The sequence below is a fragment of the Sarcophilus harrisii genome, chromosome 3 (genome assembly GCF_902635505.1).
Source record: "Sarcophilus harrisii chromosome 3, mSarHar1.11, whole genome shotgun sequence".
Taxonomy (NCBI): Eukaryota; Metazoa; Chordata; class Mammalia; order Dasyuromorphia; family Dasyuridae; genus Sarcophilus; species Sarcophilus harrisii.
In genome coordinates, this window is record NC_045428.1 from 163364749 (window position 1) to 163387390 (window position 22642).

Here is a 22642-nt window from a genome sequence, read left to right on the forward strand (position 1 = left end):
GGCATGTCATTTAACCCTGTTTTCCTTAGTTTCCTCATTTGAAAAATTAGTAGGAGTAGGAAATAGTATAAATAAATAAATGACAATGAAAAACCCAAAAAGGGTCACAAAGAGTCAGTCATAACTAAAATGACCCAATTACAATTTAGAAAAGAGATTAAAGTTATTCTGTTTAGAAAATTGGGGCAAAATTTTTACATCCAGTGTTTCTGATGAAAGTCTCATTTCTAAAATATATAATTGACTCAAATTTAATACAATGCAATATATTGTACAAAATACAATTCTCCAATTGATAAGTGATCGAAGGATATGAACAGACTATTTTAAAAATCACTGTTGATTAGAGAAATGCAAATTAAGACAACTCTGAGGTACCACTATATACCTCTCAGATTGGCTAAGATGACAGAAAAAGATAATGATGAATATTGGATGGAATGTGGGAAAACTGGAACACTAATGAATTATTGGTAAAGTTGTGACTTTATCCAACCATTCTGGAGAGCAATTTGGAACTGTGCCCAAAAGACTATCAAGCTATGCATACTCTTTGATGTAGCAGTGTGTCTATTGGGTCTGTATCCCAAAGAGATCATAAAAAAGGGGAAAGGATCCACATGTGCAAAAATATTTGTGGCAGCTCCTTTTGTAGTGGCAAGGAACTGGAAAATGAATGCATGCCCATTAATTGTGGAATGGCTGAATAAGTTATAGTATATGAATGTTAGGGAATACTATTGTTCTATAAAAAAATAAAAAAGATCAGACAGATAATTTCAGAAAAGCCTGGAGAGACTTAAATGAACTGATGCTAAGTGAAATGAGTAGAACCAAGAGAATATTGTACACAGCAACAAGATTATTTGATGACTAACTGTGATGGACTTGGCTCTTTTCAACAATGAGGTGATTCAAGACGATTCTAATAGACTTGTGATTAGGAGCATCCACATCTAAAGAGAGAACTATGGAGACTGAATATAACATAGTATTTTAAACTTTTTTTTGTCATTTGTTTGGTTTTTTCTCATGTTTTTTTCTTTCACCTTTTAATCTGATTTTTCTTGTGCAATATGATGAATATGGAAATATGTCTAGAAGAAATACACATGTTTAATCTATATTGGTTTGCTTGTTGTCTATGGGAAGGGGTGGGAGAGAGCGAAGGAAAAAAAGTTGGAGCACAAAGTTTTGCAAAGTTGAATATTGAAAACTATCTTTGTGTGTATTTGGTAAAATAAAAAACTATTAAAAATCAAAATAAAATTAAATCAAAATTTAAAAAAGTTATTCTTCTTAGTTTCAGAGTTGGCTGTCAGTTGCACAAGACTCAGTAAGTGTAACATGGTTGACAAAAATGTTTGTGTGACCTAGATATATAATATCTAGAATATTCAAGAATATCTACTGTATTCTTTACTAGTCACCAAATTTTAAGAGGGACTTTAATAAACTGGAGCAAGATGAAAATACTAGGACAAATGGGTAGAAATGAAATGGAGGCAGGTTTCGGTTCAAAGAATTAGAGCTTTCCAGAAATAAAACGAGACGGACTAGCTCATGAGTTCCCTGTCACTGGAAGTACTCTTGCAAGGGTGAAGTGATCATGAGTTGCAAATAGATTGTAGTGAGGATTCATCTCTTGGGCAGAGGATTGGACTAGATGGCTTATGTATATCCTCCCAGCTCAGGGGCAGGGTGCCATGATTTTATGATTTTCTCCAAGCTTAGACTGGTCTACAATATCATTAATATTGGTATTTCCTCCCATGATACAAATGAATAATGCAGTTATTAGTCATTTGCCCCATTGGCTCTACTTACTACCCTTATAAATTCCTCATCCAAAATGCCCCTTGCACACCAACATTTCTTTACATCATGGAGCCAGCAAACTTTAGCTCCTGAGAATGGAAATCAGCAAATGCAAAAATTAGAGCTTAAAATTACTGTTTTGTTTATTGTGTAGACAAAAGTAATCAAGAAAGTGTTAATAACAGAGATTAAATTTAAAAATATTTCTCACATTTTCAGAGTTGATTGTTAAATATTTTCTGGCACAGTGACTAGAATAACAGACTTGAACTTAGAAAGAGCTGTGTTCAAATTTGACCTGTGTTCAAAATTGAAACTAGCTATATGACTTGTTTGTCTTTCATCTCTAAAATGGGGATAATAGCACCTATCTTTTCAGGTTTGTTGTAAGGATCAAATTAGATAATAATTGTAAATAACACTAACAATCAATTAATTAAAATTTATAAAAATGAGGACAATTCCTGGTAGATTATAAGCACTATCTAAATATTAGCTGTCATTATTCTCTTCCTCTTCTTCTTCATCCTTTTTATATGTGTTATCATTACTTATTAGAATGTAAGCTGTTTGAAGGCAGAGACTGCATTCCTTTTTATATTCATATCCTCAGCACTTCTACATAGTATATATAATATTCACTTAATAATAAATGCATTAAAATGATTGTTGTCATTTTTCCAAAGGCAATCCAGTCATTACTACTTTTCCTGTTCAGTTGTAGTCCCAATTTAGTGTTCCTTTGCAGTGTCTTAAATTCTAGAGGATGGCAGCTGGGTGATACAGTAGATGAAGTGCAAGGCCTGGAGTCAGAAAGACTCATCTTCCTGAGTTCAAAACTGGCCTCAGACACTCACTAGCTTATGTGACCCAATGACTGAAAAGCACAGCAATAAATTCTGTAGTTTGCTCATCTAAACATAAATTAAAGTCTGGAGAAGACTACAGGTATTTTCATCCACTTATTTTGTTAGCTTGAACATTTTTTGAGTGATTATAGTTTTGACCCTGCAAGCTCTTCAGCAATTTGGGCCCTGAAATATATTATTGTGGAAAGGAAAAATTCATTTGGTTTTTGACCCAATTAAAGAAACAAAACTCAGAACAAAAAGAAAAGATTTTTATCATAAGAACATTAAGGTAGCAACACATTGATGGGCTAATCACTGAAGATGCACAATAGTTTCAAGGTTCAGAGCTTTATAGGTAATAAGGTAACTTGTAAGACAATTCAGATAGATTCACATCAGCCAAAAAGGTTGGGCCCTTGCATCTCAGTTCTTCCCAAAGTAGCAAGAATGGGTCCATTTACAAGCAGGAAGATGACAAAAAGCAGGTAATACAAAAAGCTGCAGACTTGGTGTCTCCTTTGCTACTGCCTCCTCCTCCATGAGTTTGATAAATAGGGTTGAGAACAATGGGATGTTGGATCAATATAACTTTCAACATTATTATCATAATGTCAGGAGCATTTAGAGGGCTTTACCAACAATACAATTAGTCTTCAACTTGAACTATGGGTTGGATGTATTTTTATAACAGGCAAACTCCTTTGCCCAGTATATGTCTCCGAATTATAGCTCAGGTGATAATGATAATGATTAGATCAATGAACATCTCTGTAGCTTTCACAGGACTTTATGTAATTCTTCCATACATTTGAGAAATACCTCTTTGGAGGAGAGCCTTTAAGCAGGCATTTTTTTTCCTTTAAGTAGCTAGGTTGTGTGGTGTATAGAGTATTGATCTGGAATCAGGAAAATATGAGTTCAAATTCTACTTTGAATATTTAATTACTATGTGAACTTGGGCAAGTCAACTAGCCTCATTCTGCCTCAGTTTCTTTAGCTATAAAATGGATATAATAAGAAAACCCTCCTCCCAGGGTTGTTGTGAGGATAAAATAGTATATTCCTAAATTATTTTGTAAATGTTAAAGCACTATTTAAATCTTAGTTATTATTATTATTGAATCAACTGCTTTAAAAAAAATAAACATAATAGAATCTTATATTCTCTACTTTTCAATCAATTGTATAATGGTAAATATGTGACCATCTGTGTATTATCACTTGCAAAAGGATCTTTTTTTCCAGTATCCTAATAAAATATGTCCTTGAAATGTGTGTACTACTTTAATAAGATTCTTATGTGGATGGGAAAGTAGTTATATAGGTTGGTACTTATTGAGGATTTTCTTGGCTGCCTTTTTGGGGTATTAAAATCTGAGTTTTTTTTTCTCCCTAAGATTTTGAGTTTCTTTCTCTCCTTTGTATGCCCTAATAATTAGTCTCTAAAGACCTTCAAAACCTTCTTAGAAATTAGAGTATATGGGATGTTAGAAACTTATGAAAAGTTATAACAAGTCAAAGAAATATGAGTGATTTTTGTGGAATAAGAAAGGAAGGAAACGAGTATTTGTTAAGCACCTACTATGTGCTAGGCACTGCGCTAAGTGCTTTATAATTATTATCTATTTCAATAATTGTATAGATAAGGAAAAAACTCTGTCTTCCATAATTAAGAAAAACTGGAATCTTGCAGGTATTATTACATCAGCACTTCTTCCAATTATGGGCTAAAGTAGACATTTGGTCTCTGTCTCCCTCAAGTCATAGGTGTACTTTTCAGATACTCATTCTGTATAGCAATAATTTGCCATATATTCATCTTTTTTCTCATACTAAAATGAAATCTTGATAATTTTCTTCTTTTTTCTCCAACTGTAATATAAGATATTCAAGGACAAGTACCTTTTCTCATTTCATTGAAAAGTAGTGTGGTATAACAGAAAGAGATTGTGCTTAAAATAAAGAATACTTGAATTTAAATCACAAAATCTTAGTGTTGGAAGGGACCCCAGAGGTCATCTAGTACAAACTGCACCTGAAAAGAAACTTCTTCCATAGATGGTCATCCAGCTTTGGCTGGCAGGCCTCCAGGGAGAGGAAACATAGTCCATTTTTTCAAAAGCTCATATTCTTTTTACCATGACTAAAGATATAGCATGCAAGCCCTGGCAGGCATTATTTCCTGATGGTATAGTGTGACTGATACTTAATAGAGCTTCACTAGCCCAATGATTTCTATTAACCCAGATGTGGCTGCCCTGGGCATGAAATTGTGGAGTTTATCTTGACTCTACATAAGAAGAATAGACTATGCCATTTCTTATTTAGTTTAGTGTCCAGAGGATTAAATGTCTACTCTTTTTAAAAAGGTAGGTCCCTTATATACCCATAAGACAAATTAAAAACATACCTGCTTTTGTACTTCATAAAAAAGTCGTTAACCTCAGGGACCAGGCTCTTTAGAACATAGAAGAATCAGTCAGCTAAGTAGTTCCTATAGTATTGTTTATTGTTTATGTGTCTGTCTATCTTCCTGGCTATCCAATCTTTGTTTCCTACTCATTGTTTATATCCTAAGGTTTATCTAACTTTGGATTAGAAAATCCTTATGCTCCTTACTTAATTTTCAGTTGCTAATAATGTTCCCTTACATTCATAAGGGGGATGCCCCAGTGAAACTTTAGCAAAAGCTGAAGGTCTGCAAAGGCTAAAATATGAAAATATTGAAAAGTAAAAGGAAAAATCTTGAGTTGTAAAATAGATATTTCCTACTTTGGAAAATATATTGAGGTTATTCAGTCATTTTAGTCATGTTCTATTGTTCGTGACTCTATTTGGGATTTTCTTGGCAAAGATACTGGAATGGTTTGCCATTTCCCTGTCTAGCTCATTTTATGGATAAAGAAAGCAGGGTAAATGACTTGCCCAGGGTCACACAAGGAGTACATGTCCAAGTGTACCAGTGTGCCTGTTTTCTCATAGTCCTTCCAACAACTCATTTTTTTTTGTCTGATGGGGTTAATGTAGAACCTCAGAACTGTGTTAGTTTGAATTTATGAAACTTTTTTTCCCCACCTGGATTTTATTGCTTGGATTTCTTCCCTTGATAACTACTACGTCATACTTTTACCCTGTATCTATTAGAGAATGATTCATTATTTTATATTTGTATATGGATGTGAAACTTTTATTGAATAAATTTGCCCAGTTAACTGTTTTCCTTCTAATTTCAATCACATTGATTTAGTTTGTACAAAATCTTTTCAATTTTATGTAATAAAAATCGTCTCTATCCCTTGTCTGATTGTGAATTCTTCCCCTAGACATAGATCAAAGAGATATTTTCTTCTTTGCTACTCCAAGTTGTTTATAATGTGATTTTTTATATCTGTGAAGCCCTCATTTTTACATATGATGAAATTTAAGACTTAAGGAGAGCATATGAGAATATGGTGCTAGTAAGCTGCAAAGCTGAGATTTGAACTTAAGTTCTCTGACTCCAAATTCAGTTGTTTCATCATTGGAATTATACCATACTGCTGTGTGAATGAAAGTATTTAAATAGTGAGGAATTATATCTGGGTTTTGTAGATAAGCTCATGCATCAGATTGAACATGTATTGGCAGCTTCTTCCAGATAAAACCTATTCTTTCACTTCCATATGAGTAACATACAACTTTAATGTGGAATCACAAGAGCCAAGGGACTGATCTATTTAAAGAACCTTTTTACAAGCCAGTTAAATGATGTGCTATATTATTTGTGCTTCAAAATGATGTTAATAAGACTTAATCCAAAGCACAAATTGGAGTTAACTAGGGTAATATGGGATGTTCTTTTTGGGACCCATACATTCTGGTTTTTGGATTTTTTTTCTTTTTCTTTTTCTTTAGCCAAAACAACTTTCAATATTTGGAAAGCAGCAGATGCTTAAAACCCAGGCCACTTCCTTTCCATAATGAAGTTACGGTTATGCTTTCCATTTACTGGATGTTATTCTCTTTAGCTTTAGTTGATTTCTAGAACTAATTTAACTGTTCAAAGTAATATTAACTGCTATGGCAATATAACCAAATACTGTTTGAGTCTGAAATCAGCTCCCAGGGGAAATAGATGTTCTCTTTCCCTGCAAATCATTTTGAATTTTGGACAGATGGGCAACTTGTAATGGCTGGCACATATCATAGACATAGAAAATGCTGTTAGATTACAGTGCACACTTTTAAACAGAAGTTTACTTAGTCATTTTGCCAAATAGGAATGTTTTTCTCCTCCTAGGGTCATGGTTAAGGGGACTTTTAGGAGTATAGGAACAAAAACAACAATAACAAGACCCCAACTCACTTCTTTAATGTATTCAGTATTGGGCCAGGAAGACCAGATTTTTGTTTTTATTTTTGTTTTTGTGTTTTTAGTTCTTGTAATTCTTATACAAAATTAATGTTAATTTTCTCTACATCAGCCTGGTTTTATTATATGGTTTATGTGTAGAAACACCTTTTTTTAATGGCCAATCCATTTGTAGGAGAAGCCTGGGTAGCAGGCTCTTGGTTGAAGGGTTTGCTAATATACCCTCAAATTCTTTTCTTTAATGTTTCTATTATTCAAGGTTGGGAACCAACCTTTGTGCTGTATAAGTCATAATATGCAGTGACAGGGTATCATGAATTCACAGCGTGTGTAATTCCATGTTATGAAAACCTTTCACCAAATTTTTAAATTGACTGGTTTGAAATGAGCATTGATTGTATCATGCCTTAATCAAAACTTGCATAAGAACTTGAAATCATAAGAACATATAAAATTAGCATAGAGTATCAAAGAGAAAGGAAGCAGAATTTAAGGTTTTGAGCTGCTCTTATCGTCCAATCCAGGTTTATACTACACCATTTGGTAAGTGACCTATGTTCAAGTGTTTGTTTTCCAATTTTTATATGGAACCATAGAATCATAAAATTGTAGAGTTGGAAGAGACTGAGGTCTTTTAATCCAACCTTAATCCAACCCTTACATGAATCCTTTAGGCTCCCTTCCCAGTGTTGAGTGCTATGTGTTCTAAGATATGATCACGGTTTTGTTTTAGGATTGTGGACCTTACTGATGAGTAGAGAAAAATCATTCAAAATAGAATTTATCTGTTCAGAAAAAAAAAATATTTTATTTTAGGTTCAACCTACATCAAACAAATAATATCCTCCTCTGCTATAAATGGCATGTTTTAAGGTTTGTGAAAGTGCTTTCCTCACAATAACCTGCGAGAAAGATAGTCTGAGGGTACTGTCTTATTTTAGGGGAAGCTTAATTGCATGTTGAAGAGCCAGAGGGAAGCTGTAGCGTTTGGGAGAGGGATAAAGTCAAGGGAACAACTTGCTTAAAGGCAAATAGTGACAATAGAGATGAGGAAGGAAGTCATTTACCCTGCCAGTGGGGGGGGTCATTAAATGAACTCTAGGTCAGGGCTTTTTAAACCTTTTCCATTCATGACTCCTTTTTACCTGAGAAATTTTTACATGACCCTGTCTCCAATCTGATTTGAGGTGTTTCTGGAAATGTTGGTGTGTGCATGAGGCAAAGTGAGCATGCTGAATGCTCAGAACCAAGGTTGCAGTAAAGCTGCATGATGCAACATGGTCAAGCACTGCCAGAAACACTTTGGATTCATTACATCTTTGATTTTGAATTAATTTTGGGCCATTGCATTCAGAAACCTTTTACTATTGCCCAGTTTTTTGTGAACCTCACCTTCAGTTACTGATTGTGGGATTGTGACCCATGATTTAAGAAGCTTTGCTGTAAGCCACTATTGGCTAAGGTCTTTAATTGTTCCTTCATCTTTATTTGACTTAAAGGTTTAAATAATTACTGAAAGTCAATGGAAAAAAGTAAGTTTTCCAAAGATATTTAATTGAAAATGTAAACAATATCCTGAACCCCAAAAAGAGTACAGTGAATGAACAGACTCAGGATAAGCAAAGCAGTTAAAATTTTTAATATATTCCTGCAAGAAGCAGGTGTGAAAACTCCAGATGAGCTCATACACTTCAGAGATATCAGAGCTAGCCGTTATATTCTGTAATCCCGTGCTAACTCCTCTTCCTCTTTCTCCTCCTCCTCAATTTCCATTGGAGGAGACCCTTCAGAGGTGTAACATTTCATTACATTCCTATATACACCCCTTGATATGTTTTCATGTTCTCCCCTTCTCCTTGCCACATCATCACATGTTCAAAAATGCATTTGGTTCCTCTTTAAGGAAGGAGAAGTTAATATACATGAGGCTTTTTAAGCATGCTCAATTGAAAATTTAGCTTGGCCGGGATAAGCACCCACATCATTTGTAGTTAACCAGGATTTGTGGTTACTTCTGTTGACTTAAGACAGGCTTTTCTTACCATAGCATCTAATTAAATTTGGCTCAATGCTATAACTGGTCAAGATTTACTTGGAGATTTTCAACTGTGAAAACAAAACTATATAAATATATTTTTTTTCACAAGAAGGTTAAAACTAGCCTATAATAATAATAATAACCAGAGTTTGCATAGAATTTTAAGGTTTATAAATTGCTTTATGTTATTGCATTTAATAGTACCCAGGGAGGTAGGTATTATTCCCATTGTACAGATGAGAAAACAGGCTGAGAGGTTCAGTTATTTGCCTCAGGAATACATAGCTAATAACTGTCTGAGTTAGAAATGGAACTCAGATCTTCCTATTTCCAAGTTTATTTCTACACTACCTAGATCAGATGAGAATCAAAATAAAAGCATTACAGAAAACATTGTGGGAATTGGAATGACAATGTGAGACACTAGGATACCCAGTTCTGTTTGAAGATTGATTTTCCTATTTGGGATGGTGATAAATTGAAATTATTTTCCAGCTTATGTTCAAGGATTTACTGCCTCGATAATCATCATCATGGGACTCTTCATTATCTATGTAATATACAGGTCAGTTTGTTTTTAAAGCATTTTTTCAAAGTTATATTTAGGATTTGTAACATAACGAAATGATTGGGAGTGATGACTTCCCCTCTGACTTAGTGATCTTATGATTCCCCTGCCTTCTGTAACCCCATTTCTCCTGCTGACCCATCCTCTCCTTCCCACAATACTTTTGATTTTACAATGTGGAAGGAGCGGCTCACTCACTTTTCTTGACTTTTGCAGGAATTTTGCCATTGTTCAGCTCGCTGTCCAGGCTTGTTCTCTTGGAGAAAGTAAATCTCCAAGTAAATCTTGACCAGTTATAGCATTGAGCCAAATTTAATTAGATGCTATGGTAAGAAAAGCCTGTCTTAAGTCAACAGAAGTAACCACAACTCCCATTCAGTCTTATTGTCCCAGCTCTGCTAATAGTCCATTTGCAAACAACTAAGTGCTTTTGCCCAATGCTGCTGAGTGCCTAATGCCCTCTTAGTGACTGTGGCTCCAGCTTGTCACACAGCTCTCGCCAGCCATCTGGCTGCCTGACCTTGCCTTTGGTCTGCTACCTTTTCTCCTCTTTCAGATCTCATTCTAAAATTGAATTTTTTTCTCTTTTAATGAACTTAATTGTTACATGGAATAGGATGGCAATGAAGACAGAGTGACAAGAGAAGGGGAGGGATTAGTGATGCTGATGATGCTTCAGAATATTCACTCATAAATCATGGAATTATGAACCTGAAGAAGTGCTGGACCAAAATGGAAGAAATCTCCCAAATTTGGCAGTACTCTCTCTTGCCCTGCACTAAACCTCTTACCAACTACTTATTGAGGCAATAAATATTCACTACACACCTACTCTTTGTAAGGCACATTGTTTATTATGTGCAATATGATATTCAGGGAAGGCATTTTGTTACTAAAAGGAGTTCAGGGCTTTTTGACCAGATACAGACCCTTTGAATGGGCTGCATTTACATTTTGGTCTGACTACACAGTTATGTCCAAATGTCAGCTCTTGCTCATTTGAGAAGGAAAAAGTCTTAAAACCTATACCAAGCATCCTATCTAGTCTTGTCATATTCCTAAGCACTTTGTTCTTAGTGATATCAGAAACGAGGTCGTATGGTGAAAAGAAAACTGGATTGTTAAGGGCATTTGAATTCCAGCCCCAATTCTGCCATTAATTAGGATTTATCTTAATCTCTTACTGCCATTTTTTCAATGTCTGTGGAATGAGATGATTGGATGATTGGAGGTAGATGAATTCTATGGATTGGATTCCTAGCCTATGTAGTGCTATGATTCCAAACCTTGCTAGCATAAGTAATTTCAGCTAATTGGTCTACTATCCCTGATCCTTGCATTTCCTTACTATTCTGTTGGAGTGTAAGAAGATATAAAAGAGATAGGAGAAGGCAAGTAGTATGCAATTTTGTTTTCCCAAGAAGCCATGTGTCTAGATTTCTATTGTTGCATAACTGTTTTAAATTGTAATAAATTCACAGTTAGTTGTCATAGCATTTTAGAACTGTACCAAATCTTTAGTTCAATCTCATTTAATAGAATAATGAAAAGAAGCCAAGGGATGTTATGTGACTTATGCAAGAACTGTTTTTTTTTTTTTTGTTATCGGACCCTAGTTCCTATGTCGAATATAAAGTAAGCATTTAATAAATGCATGTTACATTCTATAGAATATAAGCTCTCTGAACTCAGGGATTGTTTCATTAATGTTTTATATTGTAACAGTGCCTGGCTCAGTGTAGCACTTAATTCTTTTGGGACAGGGGTATTAATCTGATCATTTGTTAAATTTAATTGAATAAAATTTGTAGCAAAATTGAAACTGGAAGTCAATTCTTTTGATTCTCAATCTAGTGACCTTTCCATTACATCATGCTGTTGGCATTACTCTGATGGTTTAAAGATTCTAATGAGAAAAAAAGGTCATTTTATTTATTTATTGGTACAAAAAATTCTACATCACAGAGTTAATGTCTCATTATTTAATGATTAAATGAGGGGATGTATTGGTAACCCAAGATTACTGATATTTGATTTCTCTGATTGAAATTCAAATACTCTTTAGTTTAATGCTATTTTTGTCAGTGTTGTACAGGGAAGAAATAAAAAAACAACTCAAAAGTATGGATCACATCAAAAGAAGAACAATTTGAGACCTAAGATTATCCCAGTGAATCGTGAGGTATCTGATGAAGAAGGTACTAAATTACTTTATATAGAGTTCTAGAATCTCAGTTCTGAAAGTTCCTTACCTTCTGAAAGGTAATATATCTCAAATCCCTTCCCAAAACATGAATCTTTATTACAATACTGCCTATGAGTGATAGACACCATGATCAGAAATGAAATAGATGAAAGAACAGTCCAATAGACGTATGGGTCTTTAAACAAACATGGTGATTCTGTTTATTAGTTTAGCTAACCTAATTGATATTTCCCTCTCCTAAATTCATAGTCTTTGATTTTAAAAGGTACTACTTAACTTTTATATATTTCTCTTCTATCCTTTGCTGTAAAAATCTTTTTGATGCCAACATATATATATATATATATATGACTAACTGAATGAAGAGAAGAAAAAACTGACAAATACTAGTGAGAAACCAAATCATGAGATGGCTGAAGAAGGTACTAAAGTCAACCACATATAAATCATAGAGACCTAGAATTTCAGTGTTCATAAGGTCCTTACTGGCTGTATTGCTCAAGTCCCTCTCCAATGCTTGAAACGCCTTTACATTTTTCCACTGAGTTGTAATTTTGATCAGAAGTGAAATAGTAGGTAGAAAAGCAAAGCAACAAATACTAGTTTTTGTACAATTCCTTCTCACATTTCCTTTTAACAGAAATTGACCCTTTCCTTCCAGTGTTGCTGTTTAAAAAAACAACAACAACAACAACAACAACTCTCCTTGGTTTTAAGAAAGTCTTAAAGACTTTCTTGCTGGATTTATTAGTGTGGTTAACAAGTACAATGAATGCTGTGGAGTAATTAAGTATTATTCATTTGACTTTGAGTAAATGGGTTTTTCATATCTATTTAAGAATTATTTGAAGGCCTTGAAAGGATTTTTTGCTCGTTTAACCCCAGTGACTTGTCAAAGGGACAAATACCATGAGGAAAACAAACCCTTCATCTTTCCTCCTCCATGGTTTTTTTTTTTTTTTTTTTTTTAATGAGGATGAAAACACACAAATGACATAAGTCATTATATATAGCTTAAGTTCAAATGAAAACTTCATTAACAAAGACCTGAAAACTTCCTTATGTTCAGGAACTTTTAAGTAAAACAAATTCTATTACCAAAATATATTGAATTATATTTTTGAGGGATACTGGGCTTAAATGGATTTCCAGAAATGTCTGTGACTGGTGCATACAAAACAATTTTAAGGAGGGAATTTTGACAACTTTCACTAATTTAATAGTGTCTCTATAGGAGAATATATTTCCTTAGAAGTGTATTGCACTTATATATTTCATCTGGCATAATTTTCTTTTGTATCCTTATATCTTAGAAATAATAATGACTGACATTTATTTAAAACTTTAAGGTTTGCAAATTCCTTTACAGTTTTATCTCATTTGATTCTATGTTTTTGTCATCAATGAGCTGGTTAAACATGTGGGGAGCAGTTTCTTATAGTGATTGGGAAATTTCACCTTTACTGTTACTTCAGGATTCAAAATCTCATTCATTATCTCTGTCCCCATCTACTAAAAATGCTTTCCTCCCTCTAGCTGTTGACTTCTTGCAGTAAGAAAAGTAAAATATTTTAATTACTAGCAACAGAGGATAATGGCAATAGTAGCAGTATGGTAGCAGAAGATTTCTCTACTATTCTCTGTTTGGAGAGAAAATCATGTAGTTCCATGGCTTAGCATAAATCTTTCTTTTCTTGATGTTACTGTGGTAATTCATGGCATTTTCTAGGGAAGCTACTGACCATACCATGCTCTCACCCTGTATGCTGCTTTTGACTCTGGGCTTTGACTTTACCATTATCAATGGATTAGCAGTAGATGACTTCTAAAATTACCTGTTTTAAACTCTGCTTCTGGACCTGCCAGGAGAGGTGGGAGGGGATTCTTTATAATTACAATCAAAGGTTGGCAGAGGCATGGTGGATAGGAATCACTTGCATTCTGTGGATGTTCATGACCTTGGCTCCTTCCTCTCTATCTCTACTTCCTAATTTGATCTTTAGCCGGCCTAATATAATACCTTTCTTTCTTTCTTTCTTTTTTTTTAACCTCCAGTCAACCATGAAATACTAAGTCCTTGACTTGCAGATCATGGTTCCCATCAAATAGCTCTGTCCCAATTAAGGAATCATGACCCTTTGGGATACAGTGTCAGAAGCATCCCAATATAATCTTGGTGTCTTAAGCAAAGGCATTCTTATTGACTAGCAGATAGAGTCCAGGAAGGCCTATGTTCAAATCTTATTATTGACACTAAGTGATCCTGGGGAAAAAAAATACAAACTCTATAAATACAATTTCCTCTTCTATAAAAAGGGAATTATATTTATAATGTCCCCTTCTAGAGGCAGCTAGGTTGTTGAATGGGTGAAGTGCTATCTGGAGTTAGGGAAACCTATTTTCAAATCTGGTCTTATAGATATTTACTATCTGTATGATTCTGGACAAGGTACTTAACTCTTATCTATAAGGTACTTTGCAAACTTTAAATCACTAACTAAAAAAGGTTTATTTTACTGCAGCTATTTTTACATCTGTTCTACAGTTTACTGGACCAAGGTCTTTGTTAATATAAGGACAATAAACATGATCTGACATTTCTCCTGTACCCTAAATACTTGAGTCTATCACATACTCACAGGAAAACTTTTACAAATTGTTATACAGGTAGCAGTGATTGAAAGAAATGAGAGTGAAAGAAATTGAGAGAAATGAAAGAAATTAGTTGGCTTAATGATCCCAATTAAAAAGCAACCACCACCTAAATCTTTTGTCACCATTGCCCTAGCTCATATAGGATTATGTCTCAGTGGGGGAGGATAATAGATAAGGAAAAAAGAACCTAATCAGATTTCACAAAAAAAAGTGGTGATATTCCAGGTTTGGACTAAGATCCATCAGGTTTCTCAATAGCACTGATCATATAATTACTTGGTTAATGAAATATTTGCCTGCCTTTTGGCATATAGAGATATTTCTTAGACTTTGTGATATCTTGATTTGCTGATTATTGTGATTGAAAATTGCCTTTCCTTCTTTTTTGTCGTCATCTAGTTATGCCGATTAATGAAGAAGGGTTGGAATAAAGAAACATGATAAAATCAAGGAGGAAATAACCAGTAGCGATGGTTAAGGAACAATTTCTTGGGCAGCTCAGGTTCCGTTATTTTATATGATGAAGCTTCCATTTCATCTGGATAAAGAATACAAATGATATTTTCTGAAGTGCTTTCTGTGTTGCATTTTCTTATTCAATTCTATGTATATATTTGTTGTGCCAGGAGGGAATAAAAAAAGGGAAAGGGAAAGAGATGGAGAAAGAGAAAGAAAGGGAAAAGAAGAGAGAGAAGAATGGGGAAAGGAAAAGGGAAAGGGAGAGGGAAGAAAGAGGGAGGCAAAAAGGAAGAGGGAAACAGAGAATGAAAGGGAAGGAGAAAAAGAGAAATGAAAAAAATATCAAGTGCTTATTGTGTGTCTGGGACTGTGTGTGACAAATGAAAAGTCTGAGAGAGAATTTCTGGGTACTTAACAATTTATTAATTATGGCTAACTAATAGTTAATAGATTGAAATCAGTGGTTTTCTCCCATAAAGACCCCATTCTCCCTGAACATTGAATGCTTAATAAATCTTTGGAAAAAGGGGTATACCTGAGATTGAAACTCTAATTAACAGTAAATGAGGGGTAGACATATTAATGAGGACATGGTCAAAAAGTCTTCAGCTCCTGTTGAGAATATGACCTGATCATGAATCTCAGCTATTTCTAGTAAACTGGACAAAACAATCCATCTCTATCTGGACTATTCTGGTTGGTTTTAAGAGGACTATAATATCAGGAAGGTGATGTCATAACTTGCAAATATATTGAATATAAGTGAGAGAGGGCTGTGCAAAATAAGCAGCTTCACTTTCTCTTCATGAGTCATCTGGATCTAGTGGCAAGACATAGGTCAGGACTACTGGAGATGGCCCCCAATGCAGTGGGAGATCTTGGTGGTGGTCTTAAATCCAATCCATTTGCAAGGCCTGGCATTATCTTCCTGAAGCCATTGTCCTTTTCAAGAACAAAGGATAAACCACCACAGCTTTAATCATAATAATAATTGCCTCAAATCAAACCAAGACCAGGAAAAGACCTTAGCTTAAAAAGACCAACTCCTCCTCCTCCTGCATTTGGGCTGCTTTTAGTGATCCTGATTTCTTTCTTGCCAGTGGTCCCAGAAAGTTCTGTAGGAGAAAGTGAGATTAGTAACTGCAAAACCTTCCCTTACTTAGATCCAGTCCGCTTGCATGTCATGTCATCACCTTCCTGATGGTATGATTTTTCTTCAAGAATGAAGGACAAACAACAATCCTGATTGGTTTTCTACTTTATAAGCTTGGTCACTCTAAATTGTATTGGAAGGTTCCAAGAACAGCGACTCATTTCCTAATGGCAAGATCTTTCCTAAACTGAATTCTGTTTGTAACATCTTCTAGTATGGTGGGGAATCACCCAAGAGCAAGAAGCATGTAACTAGAAGATGTGGGCAATCATCCATCAGTAATGTCCTTTAGAGACTGACTGAACAACCTATAGGGGCTGGTTTCTGAATGAGTAAATAAGAAGGGAAAACTTTATTCCTAATGCAACAAGTGGTTATTAACATGAAAGAAATAAAATCATGTCTTATTTCCCTCCATCCTCTTTCCCCTTCTGAGAAAGCAAGCAATTTGACATGGTTTATATATGTACAATCATGCAAAACACATTTCTCTGTAAGTAATCCTATGAAAGAGAAAACTGATAAAAAAAAAACAAAGAAAAATAAAGAAAAAGTGTCTTTGATCTGAATTCATGCTCTTATCAGTTCTTTCTCTGAAGATGGACAGGACCTTTCATTGTAAGAGCTATAGTATTGTTTTTGATCACTGTATTGGTGAGAACAGCTAAGTTTTTCAATAGTAGATAATCATATTTTTACTATTACTGTGTATAATATTCTCTTGTTCTTCTCATTTAACTTCGTTATCAGTTTATGTATTTCCATGTTTTTCTGAGAGCATCCTGTTCATCACTTCTTAGAGCACAATAATATTCTGACAAAATCATATGCAACAACTTGTTCAGACATTCCCCAATGGATGGGCATCCCCTCAGTTTCCAATTTTTTGCCACAACTAAAAGAGTTGCTATAAATAATTTTGTACACATAAGTGTCCTCCTTTTTGTTTTGTATTTCTTTGGGATACAGATCTAGTAGTGATATTGCTTGGTCAAAGGGGATTTTATAGCTCTTTAGGCATAATTACAAATTGCCCTCCAAAATGGTCGAATCAGTATAGAACTTCACCAGTAGTGCATTAGTATTTTAATTTTCCCACCTCCTCTGCAACATTTGTAATTTCCCTTTTTATGGTGAGATAGTAGCTCAGAGTTGTTTTATTTTATATTTCTCTGATCAATAGTGATTTAAATCATTTTTTTTATCTGACTACAGATAACTTTGATTATCCTTTGATTATTTATCAATTGAGGAATGGCTCTCATTTCTATAAATATAACTCAGACTTCATTTCTGAACATATAGAAAACTTTATCAGAAAAATTCATTATAATTTTTTTTATTACTGATTACCAACAATATATTTCCATCCACTTTATTTTCCCCTGTTTATCCTATTCTCTTTTACCTTTGTCCATTTTCAAAAGAGTTTTGCGTCTGAGTTTTACCTAACCCAAACTTCCTTCCTTTGTATCAGTTCTATCTCCCTTTTCTTATTGCTTTCCCTTCCTATTTTCCTATATAAGATAGATTTCTACACCCAGCTGAGTGTATATATTATTCTCTCTTTCAATAAATTCTTATGAGAGTAAGGTTCTTGTGCTCTCCTCCATAATTCCTCCATTTTTGTCTCTACTGTAAAATCTGTTTCAGACCTCTTTTATGTCATATTATTCATCCCACTTTACCTCTCCCTTTCCCCTTCTCCCAATGAATTCTTTTTCATTCATTAAATTTTTTTTAAAGAAAATAATACCATCACATTCAACTCACACCTCTGTTTTCTATGCATACTTCTTCTGACTGCCCTAATAATGAAAAAGTTTTTAGGAATTATAAGTATGATTTTCCCACCAAGAAATATAAATAGTTTAGCTTTAGCAAATTCCTTATGATTTCTCTTTTCTGTTTACCTTTTAATGTTTCTTTTGTATTTTCTATTTGAAAGTAAAATTTTCTATTCAGCTTTGGTCTTTGTATCAGGCATGCCTGAAATATTTCTGTTTGGTTTACTATCCATTTTTTGCTCTAAAGGATTATACTCAGTTTTACTAGGTAGGTGATTTTTGGTTGTAATCCTAATTCTCTTGACCTTTGGAATATCATATTCCAAGACCTCCAATCCTTTAATGTAGAAGCTGCTAAATCTTGTGAAATTATGACCTGTGGTTCCAAGATATTTTAATTTATTTTTAAAATTTGTTTATTTTTATAAATACAAATTGCTTTATGAATCATATTGGGAGAGAAAGATCAAAACAAAAGGGAAAAACCACAGGAGAGGGAAAAAAATAGAAAAAAGAAGTGAACTTAACATGTGTTAATTTGCTTTCAATTCCCATATTTCTTTTTCTAAATACAGAGTGAGTTTTCTCTCCAAAGTCTATTGGGATTGCCTTGGATCATTGAACCACTGAGAAGAGCCAAGTCTTTCATAGTTGATCATCACACATTCTTGTTATGTTAATGCTGGGTCCCAATTCCAAAAAAATAAAGATTTTTTTTTTGAGAAATAATTTCTTCCCATTGAGATACAAACAAGAAATACAACTTAATCTTGGAAATCTGGAATTTGGCTATAATATACCTGGGAGTTTTCATTTTGGCATCACTCTCAGGAGATCAGTGAATTCTTTCACTTTGAGATCAATGTATTCTTTTACTTTCTATTTTATCTTCTGGTTCTAGAATATCAGAACAGTTTTCCTTCATAATTTCTTGAAAGATGATATCTAAGTCCTTTTCTTTGAGCATAACTTTCAGGTTATCCAGTAATTCTTAAATTATTTCTCCTGGATCTATTTTCCAGTTAGTTGTTTTTCCAATGAGATATTTCAACGTTTCTTCTATTTTTTCATTTTTTAAAATTTTTGTTTCTTGATGGATTATACACTCATTAACTTTATGAATCATTAATTTTATTAACTTGCTCAACTCTAACTTTTAATGAATTATTTTCTTCAGTGAATTTTTTACCTCCTTTTCCATTTGGCCAATTCTGCTTTTCAAGGCATTCTTCTCTTTGTGTCTCTTATGATTTGACTTACTATGTTTTTAAAAGTGTTCTTTTCTTCAATATTCTTTGTACTTCCTTTACTAAGCTGACTCTTTTTTTCATGATTTTATTGTATTACTCTCATTTCTCTCCCTAATTTTCCTCTACTTCTCTTATTTAATTTTAAAAATCCTTTTTTGAGTTCTTCCATGGTCTGAGACCAATTCATATTTTTTCTGAGGCTTTGGATTCAGGAATTTTGACTTTGTTATCTTCTTTTGAGCGTGTGTTTTGGTTTTCCTTGTCACCATAATAACTTTCTAGGGTCAGAATTTTTTTCATGTGCACATTTTCCAGCTTATTTTTTGACTTTTAACTATATGAGGTAGGACTCTACTTCCTAAGTGGAGGGAGCACCGTCCCAAGCTTTGGGTGTGTGTGCGCAGCTGTTTTCAGATGTAAACCTGGAGATCTGTTAAGTTTTTGGCTCTTCCAATGTGTTATGATTTTTGGGAGAGATGTGTTCACTACAACTCTGTAATGTGCATTGGTTTGTGAGTGATCACAAGCTCTCTTTTCATCCTCAGAACTGTGATCAGAATCTATGCTCTCCTAAGGCTACAAGCCCTGCTGTGTCAGTGTTCTTTCTTACACTGGGACTAAGAAATAGGACTACAACCCAGATGCAAGTATAGACAATGCAACACAGTCCTGCCCCTGGTATCAGCAAAGGGACCCTTGTAGATTTCCTTCTGATCAATTGTCTTGAATCCTTACCATCTGATCAATGCATTTAGATATCTAGGAACCACTGATTGCTGTTACTGATTCAGTCTTCCTTAAGTCTGCTCCCAGTTTCCTGGAGTGCAGAAGACTCTGCTATCTCTTATCTTGGTGCTAAAGACCTTTTCTTTTGCCTTTCTAAGTGGTCACAGGCTGGGAAATTATTTCATTGCATTTCTTTTGCCTTTCTATGTTGTCACGGGCTGGGAAATTATTTCACTCCATCTTTTTGTGGGTTCTGTTGCTCTAGAATTTGGTTAGAGTCACTTAAAGGTATCTGGAGAGGTTTGGGAAAGAGCTCAGGTGAGTCCCTATCTTGCCTCTGCCATAGGCATTTTATTTTGGATAGTCACACAGATAATAAGTGGAGCCATCCTTTTTAGGAGTCATGAAGGAGTTAATTGAGTGATGGCTCCAGGAAGAGAAAGAAGGACTCTGGGGATGATATTAGAGAGGGAGATACTAGGGAGAACACATATACATTAACAAAGTAGATGATCAGAGATATGAAGTAGCTGAAAGTGGGTCTAAATGTGGTGAGCAAGTAGGATAATCACCTTATAACAGTAGGGTCTCAGATTGGGAAGTTAGAGGGAGAAGGGGTTAAGTTGTTCAGGGAATGGTTTCTGGTCCAGGTAGTAAGGCAGCCAAGCAAATAGAGCTGGAGCTGAAGAGACAAGAGAAAGTGAGGAGGGGAAAATAAATATTTGTAATATTTACCTGGAAGTATTTGATTTTTTAAAGGTCAATATGTATAGCTGGCAATGAACCTATAGTATCTGAGTGACTGACCTCTAGTTCATAGTAAATATCTCCAACTTCAGGGGACAGTGCCTTCAGTTTAAGGCATTTATAGTCTATTGTGTACTAGATGCTGAGGCTACAAAGACAAACAAAATTCCCTTCAGTTCTTGTCTCAAGGACTTTACATTCTCTTGAAGTATATATTTATATGGCAGGTAGGTGGTACAGTGGATAGAGAACTTGGCCTGAATTTAGCAAGACTTGAGTTCAAATCTGACCTCATCTTCACTCATCAACACTCATCTTCCTGAGTTTAAATCCAATCTTAGACACTTGCTACCTGGGTGAACCTGGGCAAGTCATTTAACCCTGTTTGCCTCCGTTTCCTCATCTGTAAAATGAACCCGAGAAGGAAATAGCAAATGACTCCATTTCTTTGCCAAGAAAACCCCAAATGGGGTTGCAAAGAGTTGGAAACAACTCTTTGTAGGTAAACGCAAGCTATGGTTCTTCCTGTCCTTAAATGTAGTTTGTTTCTGGCACTACCTTAGAACTCATTATATTGGAGAAATTAGCCTCTCTATGAACTTGGGCCTCTTGGAAGAATGGAGAAATAAGGTAAGTCATGGCCTCTTCTTTTAGGGGAATGAGTGTATTTTGAAACCTATACAGTAAAGTTTGAAGGGGATGGAGAAAAAGTTTAACCACAATCTTTCTATCAGAGTTCATTAGTATTCCTTCTTTTTCCTCTTATGGTATGAATGATAATTGTAATTGCTATTTAAGTAGCACTTTAAAGTTTGCTAAGAATGCTCTACATATATTATCTAATTTAAGCCTCAAAATTACTATGTAAGAAAGGTTATTATAGATATTATTAATCTAATTTTGCAAATGGGGAAGTTGAGACTTCATTTGCCCATGATCAATCACATTGCTGGGGTCAGACATGTAATTTGAAACTTCTGATTGATTAAAATATAGCACTAAATATTTGATGTACTTCTTGTTTGTATCTCAATGGGAAGAAATTATTTCTCAAAAAAATCTTTATTTTTTGCAATTAGGACTACCTGAATTTGATACATATACTCCAGAAAAATATGCAAATGAAAGAGGATTCACCCAGATTCACTATTTTTAAAAAAGTTTGGTGACCTTATTTAAAATTGCTATGGTATGTTATGTTATTTAATTTACAATGATTATTTTTTTCCTAATTGTAATTAAGTATAAAAAGTGACTAGTTCTCTGTAGTCTGGCTTTCACCTTCATCATTCAATTGAAACTACTCTCTCCTAAAATTACTAGTGAGCACTTAATTACCAGATATGATGGTCTTTTCCAAACCCCATCCTCAGCTATTTGCTGTATTTGACTATACCACATTTTGGGTAGTCTCTTCTGGGTTGCCCTCTAATAATAATATTTACATAGTATTATTTGATCTTCACAATAGTCCTGGGAGATAGATACCATTATTATTCCCATTTTAAAGATTAGAAAATTGACTACTGATTTTCCTCCTCCCTGTTGTACTGTTTCTTAGTCTTTTTTGCTGGCCCATTATCCATTTTATACCTTATAACCATAAATATTCCCCCAGCTTCTGTTCAGGGCCTTCTTTTCCCTCTTTATACATTTTTTTTTTCTTGGTAATTCATCTGTAAAATGATCTGGAGAAGGAGATCACTTCAGTTTCTTTGCCAAGAAAACCCCAAATAGGTGCATAAAAAGTTGGGCATGATTCTTTTTGGTAATTCATCAACTCCCTTGGATTGCATGTTCTTCAGATCAAAAGGCTCTAGAGGCAAAGCCTGCTCAACTCTGCCCCATGCCTTGATGTATGCACATCACAGTTTCCCTCCCTCTGCCCCCTTAGCTGACCGATTACTACTGTCTCTATTTCCCACAGAAGTGTTCACCTTGTCACATAAAGAAGTAAAAGAGGTTCCCCTCAATTGCACCTACCAGGATGTGCGAAGGAGCAGTGGAGGGACCCTCAAGCGTCCTCCATCCCT

At 34.6% G+C, this 22642-nt stretch overlaps 1 protein-coding gene across 1 annotated transcript in view; it reads left to right on the forward strand.

Moving 5' to 3' along the window:
- The window catches only part of TEX29 (testis expressed 29), a 36543-nt gene extending 21495 nt beyond the window's left edge, over positions 1 to 15048 (forward strand). The window contains exons 4-6 of the mRNA XM_031958729.1: positions 9554 to 9623; positions 11712 to 11824; positions 14887 to 15048. Coding sequence (XP_031814589.1) covers positions 9554 to 9623; positions 11712 to 11824; positions 14887 to 14918 — 215 coding nt within the window. The 3' untranslated portion in view covers positions 14919 to 15048. The remainder of the gene's footprint in view (positions 1 to 9553; positions 9624 to 11711; positions 11825 to 14886) is intronic.
- Positions 15049 to 22642: the final 7594 nt, after the last annotated feature.